Here is an 11,688-nt window from a genome sequence, read left to right on the forward strand (position 1 = left end):
TGTTTTTGCTAATCTTGTTCTAAGTAGGTGCTTTAGACCCCTGAGCCATCTTACCAGCCCCTGCCATACTTTCTGAGTGCTGGGTTATAAGCATGTAAGACCACACCTAGCTATTCTGCTTCTTGATCTAGGTGCTAGTTACACGATATGATGTTTAGTTTGTGATGATTTAGCAAGCTGTTTGCTTGTGATTTATGTACACAAATACTGTAATAGTTTTTTTAAAATAATACAGCTAGGTGCAGTAGCACATGCCTGTAAGTCCAGCACTTGGGAGGCTGAAGCAGGAGGATCATGCAAGTTCAAGACCAGCCTGGGCTACAAAGTGAGCTCAAGGCCAGCCTGAACTGCATAGCAAGAACCTGTGTCAAAACATAAATAAAAGTAAAGTAAAATTAAATTAAAAAACTAATATAAAGCCAGGTGCAGTGCCTCATACCTGCCCAGCTCTTTTGGAGACTAACACAAGAAAATGGAAAATTCAAGTTCTGTCTGCCAATCTAGTAAGACCTTGTCTCAAAATTAAGAATAAAATAAAATAGGATAGTATGGTAGTTGATACATCGTGTCAACTTAAGATGTTGAATGGGGGCTGGCCAGATAGCTTTGAGATTAAAGCGCCTGCTTAGGCAGACAAAGGAGCTGGGCTCAACCCCCGGGAAATGCTGAGACAGTGATTAAGACTGGGCATGGTGGAAGGTGCCTGTAATCCCAGTACTTGGGAGGCTGAAAACAGGAGGATCATTGTGAGTCTGATCTATGCAGTGAGACCCTGTAGACCCTGTACTAAATACATTTTTTTTTAAAAAAAAAGGAAGCTTGGCTGAATCCCTAGTCGATTCCAAGCCCTGGCGCGTGCCCCCCAGGGTGGGGAGGACCTGTCCCAGAGTGACTCAGCACAAAAAGGCATAAAAAGAGTTGAGGGGGGCTGGGGAGATGACTCAGTAGAATAAGCGCTTGCCTGGCAAGCACAAGGGCCTGAGTTCAATCTCCAGTTCTGCAAAAAAAAAAAAAAAAAAAAGAGTTGAGGAAGGCTTCTGCGCCTCATTTCTCAGGAGGAGTTCTGGTCTTTGCTGTGCCACTTCACAGCCGTGCCATTTGGAGGAGATCTGATCTTCGCAGTGAAGCGTAGGTCTTCATAGTCAGCATAGAAGGAGGTGAGACAGTCTTGATGGATGCCGCAGCTGCTGCTCTTCCTCTAATCTTCATTGTTTTCTGCTGCCATGAACTGCTGCCATTTGCCTTGGAGCCAGCAGAGTATAGACTAAAACCTCCACTAACTGTGAGCTAAATAACCTTTCCTTCCTTCATTTTGGGTGTTGGTATTTTGTCCCAGCAATGAGTAAAAAGTAATCAAAACTGACAAGGGTGTAGTTCAGTCAAAGGCCTAATGTTCAATCCTCAAAATAAGTAAACAGGCAGGTAGATAGCTAGATAGATACATAGTAAGCATAAGCCAGCATGCTTCTATAGTTCTAGCCATTTAAGAGACTGAGGTAGGAGAATCACCTGAGCCCAAGAATTTGAGACTAGCTGACATAGTGAGACCTCATCTCAAAGGAAAAAAGAGTAAAATATTAAAGTAACATGAAAAGCCAGAAAAGGTCCAAGCACCTGTAACCACAGTAGTTACAGAATGTGTGAAGGACCAGTGTAGTAGGCTATGGGAAAAGAGAAAAAGAAAGAAATACATTCTGAGTATAGCACCAGCAAAAGTGCAGGGATAAGGAAGATGGAGAGACTGATAACACCTGGTGCTTAACTAGTGCTACTCTAATCATTTCACATACACTATTTCAGCCAATCATCAAAAGGCGGTGGGCTTTTCCATTAAGCACACCTCAAGATGAAGAAAACGGGACGGGGAGATGGCTCAGTGGAATAAGCGCTTCCCTGGCAAGTTCAATCCCGCAAAAAAAAAAAAAAAAAAAAGAAGAAGAAAATAAGTAGCAGGAACCTAAGTACACCAAGAGAGAAACATGCAGTCTGGCTGAACAAGAGAATGTTCAAGAAACCTGAAAAGCTGGGCTGGAAAGATAGTTCAGTAGAATAAGTGCTTGCCTGTCAAACGTAAGGGCCTGAGTTCAATCCCCAGTTCCGCCAAAAAAAGAAAAAGCAAATAAATAATAAGTTGGGCATGGTCATGCAGGCCTGTCATCACCAAAGTTGGGTGGCTGAGACACACAAGGATCAGGCCAGCTTGGGCTACATAGTGAGTTTAAGGCCACCTTAAATTATATAGTGAAACTGTTTGAAAAAAGCTTGGAGGCTGGGGACATAGCTCAGCAATCTGAACAAGGACCCAGGTTTGATCCCCAGTACCTCATGCCCTATTGCCCTGTGCCATGCCAGCCACCAAAACCATGTGGTGGTACACGCCTGTAATCCCAGCACTGGGCAGGCTGAGACAGGAGGATTGCTACAAGTCCAAGCTGCATAGTAAGACCCTGTACCAAATAAATAAAAAGATTCTTTTTCAATTAATTATTTATTTATTTTTAAAAGCTTGGAGCCAGGGATAATAGCTCAGCAGCACGGCACCTGCCTGGCAAGCACAAGTTTGATTCCTAGTACCAAAAATAGAAGAGAAAAGCTTGGAAAGAAATATGTGCCAAGTAACTGATGCCAGAAGCATGAGCAATACAAGACTAAGGTAGAAGGCTCACATGGCGACTCACACTTCAGGTCCCAAATGACAGAGGGGAATGAAGGAGGTGCAGTAACCAGTTCATCCCAGGTCTCTCAACACTGTACTAGTTCATGTGACCAGGGCTATTTCAGTCTCAGTGACCAAGGTCCAGAACATGTGATGACTAAGAGAACAGCTTATATATGCTGCAAGCTCACCACAGCCAGGCACCGCATTAAACACCCTCTGTGCACGTTCTCATCTACGCTTGAACCCTACGAGTGGTTCACACTAAGAACAAGCTTCAGAGGTCAGAGAGGCAGGTCACACAGCCCCTAAGTGGCAGAGCCAGAGTTAGAACACAGAGCCCTGCCGAGCCCTGCATCACCAACTGACACTAGAGGAAAAGCAGACACACGAGATATTGCCTCAGCAAGTCCTCAAAGGCTGTGGAGAGCAGCACAGAGGCCTCAGGCAGGGAAGGCAGAGCAAGTGCCCCCAAGATTAAACAGTTCTGAGCAAGTCCTAACCTCCTTAGCCTGGCTAGAAACATCTCACGCTAACTCTTGTTGACTTCCTGTTTGGCTATCTGTCCCCTGAGAAGGCCAAAGTAACTGCCACTATGCAAATAGCTCTTCTTAGGCTCACAAAATTAGGAAACTGAAAGTTAATGACTTCATGAGAAAGCAGTTAATTTCTCCTATCAACTTGCACATCAAAGGCTACTAAGCACTTCACAAATGTAGCCCATCCTGAATCAAGGGCTTTTGGGGTGAGAGAAGAGTAAAAACGTCAAAAGTAGTTCATGAACTTGACCCACACAAGTCACGCTCTTCCCTCCATGAGCTGGCGGCTAGGAGGGCAGCATGTGGCAGTTATTTCACATGCAGAGTTGATCACTGCAGTTCAGCAAGTGTGCACAGCTGGCGGCTAGCGTAGCTTTTACTAACCAGAACCCTGCTGAGAGAGTAACCAGAAAAGACCTCTAAGGAGGCCATAAAACTCGCACACTGAAGCATGAATACACAAGAGAATGTCTCAGAAGCTTGCACACAGCAATTTACTTCATTTACACACTGCTTTAACAAGCTTGGGTATGCTACTCGGGCAATGATTGATGAAAAACAGCCAATGGGAAGGTGAGTGGAAGAGAGGAAGCAAGTAGGCTCTCTACCATGCCATGTGAAAGCTGATAGACGGGAAGACGCAACACCATTCAGCCAGGGCTCCTGGAGGCTCAGGCAACACCATCCAGAGTTTCTGTGTTGCTGGGGTGAAGCTGAAAATCTCTCTAACAGGTTCTGAGGTGGTGCTCACTGATGCTGGCTGCCTTTCTCACTGCGAGGCTTAGGGACCACCCTGTGGGCACTAATGCTGTTTAGTAAAACACACCAAAAGGAGACCCAAAAAACTGGTAAGGATTTTATTGAATAAAGACAAACTGTCTTATATACTGTCATAGAATGGTATATTTTTTTTTTGGGGGGGTTGTTTTGTTTTGATACAGGGTCTCACTAAGTAGTTTGGACTCATAGTGATCCTTCTGTCTCAGCCTCCCCAGCGCTAGGATTACAGATGTGCACCACCACATCCAGTTTCAGGGCCAACACAGTGCACCTGGGGTTCAGGGTCCAGCACAACATGGGGTACTGGGGATCAAACTCAAGTTCTTGCATTTGTCAGGCAGGCACTATTTTTTATTATTTATTTATTTAGTGTGTGTGCATGTGTGTGTGGCCTGCTCAGCCCACCAGGGGGCGGGGCTGGCTGGCATGTAGTGCTGGGGGATTGAACCGTGGTCCCTGTGTTTTGCTAAGCTCGTTCTAAGTAGGTGCTTTAGACCACTGAGCCATCTCACCAGCCCCCTGATGGTGAACTTTTAAGAGGTTTCAATGATACAAAGAGCCTGCTGTAGCATGCATGCCATAAGTTCACCACCCATGTCATAGGGCCATCCCTGTTATAGGGTGGATTAGGATAATGACATATACGCAGCTTTTCTCATCAAACAAGAAGTTCAAGCCAGGTGTGGCGGAATTTCATCAGTAAACCTAGCTACTACTTTGGAGATTGAAACATTAAGTTCACAAGTTCAACACCAGCCTGGGCAACTTAAAAAATTTAAATTGTCTCAAAATAAAAAATTTACAGGACTTGGGATAAAGCTCAGTGGTAGTGCACCCCTGGATTTAATCTCCCACGCCCACGCGGAGAGGCAGCAGTTTCTCCACTTCACTGGAGAAAGTTTAATAAAGTGGAACATCTTGCTATGTCTACTCCAGTAGGACAGGAGAAAACACATCTCCTACACTCTCTTATTTATTTATTTTCCAGAACCAGGGATTGAACTCAGGCCCTTGCACTTGCCAGGGAAGCACTTACTCCACTGAGCCATCTCCCTGGCCCAATATAATTTTTTTTTTTTAATTTTGGAATCCTGGACTAGTCAATTATCTCTTATCATCTTGCTGACCTCCAAGAACATATACAGGAGAGAATGCTACAAAATATTTTTGTTCCCGGGGGCCAGACATATAGCTCAGTGGAATAAGTGCTTGTCTGGCAAGCACAAGGTCCTGAATTCAATTCCTGGTACTGCCAAAAAAAACCCAAAAAACAAAACACAGAATATTTTTGTTCCCATATAATAAAGAAAAAAAAAAAAAAAAAAAGACTGACAGTATCTTTTAGAAATAGCTTCAAACTGGAGATGATGGAGCATGCCTATAATCCCAGCACTCAGGAGGCTCAGACAAGAAGATGGTTTTGAGTTTAAGATGAGCCTGAACTGCACAGAGAGACCCTGTCTCAAAAAGATTTAAAAAAGAAAGAAATGTTTTCAATCAAAATGGCTAGGGGGCCGGGGAAATGGCTCAGTAGAATAAGCGCTTGACTGGCAATCGCAAGGTATGAGTTCAATCCCCAGTTCTGCAAAAAAAAAAAAAAATTAAAAAATGGCTAGGGGCCAGGAAGACAGTTCAGTAGAATAAGTGCTTGCTTGGCAAGCGCAAAGGCCTGAGTTCAATCCCCAGTTCCGCCAAAAAAACAAAAAATATCTAAAATTGTAATTTTTTTTTTTTGCAGAACCAGGGATTGAACTCAGGCCCTTGTGCTTGCCAGGGAAGTGCTAATTCTACTGAGCCATCTCCCCGGCCCCTGTAAAATGTTTTGACAGCTGCATAGATAAACTCTCCACTAACCCAAACTGTTTCAATGCACAGTAAAACAAGAACGTAAGGACAAAAGTTGTACACAGTAGGGAAAAGAAGATCACCGTTCTAAGGTGAGTATACAACTTTTTTATTGGTTTGGTCTTTTTTTTTTTTTTTTTTTAAATGTATTTGGCTGTTATACAGTCGCACTACACATCTCAGACTTATAGTAATCCTCCTGTTTCCAGCCTCCCCAGATCTGGGATTACAGGCGTATGACACCACTATGCCAGGACTCTGTAGCCAGCTCAGCCTACCCTGAGGGCCCAGGCTGTGACAACATGTGATGTCGGGGATCAAACCATGGTCCTAGAGCTTTCCTAAGCAGGTGCTTTAGTCCACTAAGCTATCTTGCTAACTCACTGGCCCTGGTTTGCTTTTTTGAGACAAGGTCTCACTATGTAGTTCAAGATGGCCTTGAACTTACTATGTAGTACAAGCTAGCCTTAAACTTGTAGCAATCCTCCTGCCTCAGCCTCCCAAGAATGGGTATTAACCACCATAGCCACCATATCCAGCTATAATTTATTTTCAAAATGAAACAGTATCCAGGAAACCTGATGACAAATAAATACCTTTTCCAGCAACACACTTCCCCAGTTCACTGAGGATTTCTCTCCGTTCCTTCACACTGGCTGTTGTCACCTTCCCTGCAAAACGCTTTAGTGTCTCAGAAACCTGTGAAGACAAAGCCCACAGATATAATTTCACCAGTCAGATTGGAAAACAGTAAGTGCACATATGAGTGTGTATATACTGGGACTGCCACACTACTGGGCTGGATAATTCCTTGTTATAGTGGTTACTTTTACACATGACAGGATTTTTTTTTTTTTTTTTTGCAGAACTGGGGATTGAACTCAGGCCCTTTGGCTTGTCAGACAAGCGCTTATTCTACTGAGCCATCTCCCCAGCCCCATGACAGGATTTTTAGCAGCATCTACCACTCACTAATAGCAATCCAGGAGCCAACCATCTCTACCTCCTGCCTCAGCTGTAACAAAATCTTCTCCAAACATTGTCAAATGCCACCTGTAGGGCAAAACCACACCCAGTTGAGGTGTACTAATTTATTTTTATTCTAATTTTTAAAAATCATTTATTTATTTGATATAGTCTCACTATACAGCTCAGACTTGGACTCAGACTCGGACTCATAATCCTTTGTTTCACCCTTCCCAGGAATTACAGACGGGCGCCACAATGGCATGTGGTACAGGGGATGGAACCCAGGTTGTTGAGCTTTCCAGACAGGCACTTAGACCACCAAGCTATCTCCCCAGCCCGAGGCATACTATTTTAATCCAACCTGGATAGGCCTGGGTATGTAGGTAACTCAGTGGTAAAATGCTAGCATGTCTGAGGTCTTCTGTTCTATCCCTAGCACGACAAGGGGAAAAAAGAACTTAATCCAATCAGTCAGCATTCTTTAACTTGGGTCCAAAGAGGCAAGGCAAAGAGTAAAAAACACCTGGACAGAAAATATGCTTTCAAAACTACTCAAAACCTAGGGATACAGCTGAGGAGATGGCTCAGTAGAATAAGCGCTTCCCTGGCAAGCGCAAGGGCCTGAGTTCAAATCCCTGGTTCCACCAATAAAAGCCTAGGGATGGCCTACTGTGTGTCCAACATGTTTCTTCTACCCTACCTCACATTAGCCTCCCATTATAGCCAGTCTAGTCAAACATAAGAGGCTGTATGCCTCAGCTACCCTCTGCTCTGAGGTGGCACACATCGGCGATCCCAGCACTCAAGAGGCTGAGGCAGGAGGATCACTGTGAGTTCAAGGCCAATCTGAGCTACACAGTGAAAACCTGTCTCAAAAAAAAAAAAAAAAAAAAAAGAGGCAGTACCCTCTTGTAGGAACTCAGATGTCTTTTCTTCATCTCCCATTTCATCTATGCTATACAGATAATAGGACCTACCTCATACAATTGTTATAGAGATTAGTGATACCAAATGCATATTGTATTTACTCTCATCCAGAGTACAAAGTTGGCTACTAACACAAAGAAGTCTGCAAGGGAAACGTCAGTCGCCCCATCTTATCAGTGATGAAGGAATCACCTCCAAGACAGGAAGTCACTGCCCAGAGAGGAACAGAATCAAGTACCTGCATTTTTGAAACTAACTCTGAAACCAAGTAAGTCTATAAACTGATGTTAGTGAGTCCTTAGCTATCAACAGCCACCCAGGTTAACAAAGCTGCAGCCCCTTGCTTGGGGTCCAGGGAATAAAGCAGTAGCAGTTTGTGAATACTCACAAAAACCTGGGAAAATCTTCTCCTGAGCAATATTCTACAAACTACAAAGGCCAGGTTGTGGACTTTGTAAGTGGTAGAGCAGGCCATAAGATTCATATAACCAAAATAAACAGATTCATACAACCAACACAATGGCGTCATTATCTTCTGAGAAGATTTCACAGCTCTTATCAGTAGTATAAGTCAAGGGTACACATACACACACACACACACACAAAAAAAAAAAATGCTAGATTTTTCTTTTATGCTTAAATGCCTGATATAAATGTCTTGGCAATGAGTAAACAGATGTCCAAACTTCTACATATATGATTTAGTATTTGTTATATCTTTAAAATATCTTTTTGTTTTTGGTGACAAGGTCTTGCAGTGTAGTCCAGGCTTGCCTCAAACTCATGATCCTTTTGCCTCAGCCTCCCAAGTGCTGGGATCATAGTTTCTCCTGAACTATAATGAGATCCTGTCTGGAGGGGTGGGAAGTGGCAGGGGGAAGGACAGAGACAGAAAGAGAAAAAAAGAGAGATCAAAGCACTTTGGGAGGTTTGTGATTAAAAACTAGTTCCTTGCCCAAGAATAACCTCTTGTGTTAGTTCTGACAGATATTTCAGCACTTACCTCCAAACATACAGATACATGCTCATGTTAGTACTTCTTCATTTTTCAGTTTTACTGTCTTTCCACCTTTCTTTGTCCGACCCTACCATACCCTCTCCACATTTCCCCAATATTAAGTCCCTATAAGTGGAAGAGCTGAGTAGTTGGTATTTGCCTTAAATAGTTATTAACTTCCTATAAATAAACTATGTTTCTCATCCTGCCCAGTTTTTAATTCCACTGGAATTAATAATTTCCTGTTCCTACTTCACCTCAATTTGCCTTTTTATTCTCTTTTCCTTTTTTTTTTTTTTTTTTTTTTTTTAATACAGGGTCTTGCTATTAGCCCAAGCTGGCCTCGAACTCACATCAATCCTGCAGTCTGAGCCTCCTCCCAAGTACTGGGATTATAGACACATGCCACCACACTTGGCTTAAAAGAAGCCAAGCAAATCACCTACTCTTCTCCAAACTTTTAGTTACTTGTCTAATACCTGCAGTTCAAGTATTATAGCAAATTCTAGCCTCCTGAAGGGATCTGTCTCAAGAGTTCTCTCTCCTGACTCCTAAAGAAATCCTTAAAAAAAAAAAAAAATCCTTCTCAGTTTTCTCTCCTGCCACAATTTCACAAGTGATCCTCTACAATTAAGGTGGTTTATCACCTTGAAAATGTACTCTTCCCTGGGCTGTGTAAAGCACAGCCTCCATTCTGGGGCATCCTTGAAAGTCTGAAAGTCTTCTAGCCTCACACTTAAAGTTTGTGTAGACTCAAAACTCAAGCTGAATCAGTTGCCTTCAGAATACTGTAGACAGGGGCCTGGCCTTAGCTCAGTTGTTTAAGTGGCTGCTTCCTCAAACCTGTCAGCTTCAGGATGCTGTAGTTCGATCCCCACAACACTCCAGCCTGCCAAACCACCCCTGAGGGCATTCGGAGCAAAAAAAAAAAAAAAAAAAAAAGAATACTGTAGATATTTCTCCACTGAATTCTTCTCATTTCCTTTTTTTTTTTTCCCAGAACCGGGGGTTGAACTCAGGCCCTTGAGCTTGCCAGGGATGCGCTTATTCCACTGAGCCATCTCCCCGGCCCTTTTCCTCCACTGAATTCTAACTTGGAGTCCAGTACCATTCTGACTTTTGTGGGGGTTTTTTGTTGTTTTTGTTTTTTTGGCAGAACTGGGGATTGAACTCAGGCCCTTGCCAGGAAAGTGCTCATTCCACTGAGCCATCTCCCCAGACCCCTCCATTCTGACTTTTGATCCTTCAGATGAGACCTGATTTTTGTCCCTAGAATCCTAGATCTTTCAGGAGTCTAAAATGTCACATTTTATTGTGCATCAATTTTTATTCACTATGCTAAGAACTGTTGGCCTACAAATACATCCTTCAGTTGGGAGAAATTTTCTTGAATTATTTTATCAACAATTTCCTCAGATACCAGTACTGTGTTGTGTTCACTGTGCAGTGGTCCTCTACTTTACAGTCCCCAGAGAGCAAATCACTACTATTCAGTCAGTGTGGAAGAGAGCTGGAGGGCCAGCCAAATAGCTCAGTGGATTAAAGCTCCAGCTTAGGCAGATGCATCTTGCAGAAATTTTGCAACGTATTTCCAGTTGGTGCCCAGCTTTCTTCCCTCAACCCTCCCCAGCCACCCACACCAGCTTTTTTTTTTGGCAGAACCGGGGACTGAACTCAGGCCCTTGCGCTTCACACCAGCTTTCTTAACTGTTGGGTTAGAACTCATTTTCTTGGGTCTGCTGAATCCTTTACTACTCACTGTAACCTTTTAACTTGCCAAAGTTTGCCTCATTCTTCTGATCCTTATAATGTGTGCATGTGTTGCTGGAGATCAAACTCAGACCCATGTTAGGCAAATGCTGTACTGAATGATTTACAATCTCAGCTTTGCGATTTTTTCCTTCCAATACCAGGGACTGAACCAGGGCTTTGCGGATGGGTTTGTGCAAGCTCTTTACCACTGAGTTACATCTCACGCCTTGGAATTTTTAAGCAATCTTATTAGTTATAATGAATTTGGAGAAGATAGCAAAAACATATACGTATACCACCCTCTACCTAGAATTCCCATGAAGCTGTCTTCTCATATTACACTTCTAGCTATAGTTTCTCTCACAAAGATGAAAGAGCTTTTCATGCTGACGTCTCTTCTTTTTGTAACTCAGAAAATGACTGTCACAAAACTGAAGACCACAATAAGATCCTTCAGAGAAGTCACTTACTGCTGAGATCTGATGCAAGCAGCTTTCAAGTTCACAGCTCAAGGGGAGCACTATCCAACAGAACTTTTTGTGATGACAAAAATGGTCTCCTGAACTAACCAATACAACAGCCACTAGACACATGCAGCTACCTGTGCAATGAAATGTGGCTTGTGTGAGCAAAGAATTGAATTTTAAATTTCATTCCATTTTAACTAATATAACAAGACAGGGTTAGAGGCTACCATATTAGACAACAAAGTTCTAGAAAAGATTCTTTTATACTCAAGTATTGAAATTAAATCCTCAGCATGTTATTTCCCAAAGCCCCAATAAAAAAAAAAAAAAAATCCAACAGACTGAGATGCTTTTTCTAAGATTCAGTGTAATTCAACTTTAAAAAATTAACAGACCCTTCTATGGAAGACACTCCCTAAATGCTTCCTGGGCATTCAGAGTAAGTGGTCACTCTTGACCTCAGGAGTTACACATAAAAATGGACTGATTTCCGTACCCTGGAGAGCAAAGTTATCCTTTGCATACCAGTATCTTCTTCCCATAATACTGGCTTTTCACCCTAAAATATAGCTACAAACAAGGCTAAGTGGAAAAAGGTTTCCTCGAGTCTTTCCTGAATTACAAGGTACCCACACGGTGACAACACCCAAAGGAGCAAGACTTCCAAAGTGGGGACAGCTAATCCTAAACCTAACAAGAGCCACCAAGATACACAGCACTACTTTATCTCTCCGAATCTTCACAACAGCCCTACAA

The 11,688-nt window shown here is 42.9% G+C and overlaps 1 protein-coding gene across 2 annotated transcripts in view; it reads right to left on the bottom strand.

Annotated features, from left to right (window-relative positions):
- The window catches only part of Gcn1 (GCN1, eIF2 alpha kinase activator homolog), a 75,088-nt gene that overhangs the window by 62,834 nt on the left and 566 nt on the right, over positions 1 to 11,688 (bottom strand). For both annotated transcript variants that reach the window (XM_004636246.1, XM_023720903.1), the window contains exon 2: positions 6,417 to 6,519. In XM_004636246.1, coding sequence (XP_004636303.1) covers positions 6,417 to 6,519 — 103 coding nt within the window. The remainder of the gene's footprint in view (positions 1 to 6,416; positions 6,520 to 11,688) is intronic.

The sequence above is a fragment of the Octodon degus genome, unplaced genomic scaffold (genome assembly GCF_000260255.1).
Source record: "Octodon degus isolate 3935 unplaced genomic scaffold, OctDeg1.0 scaffold00079, whole genome shotgun sequence".
NCBI classification, from domain to species: domain Eukaryota; kingdom Metazoa; phylum Chordata; class Mammalia; order Rodentia; family Octodontidae; genus Octodon; species Octodon degus.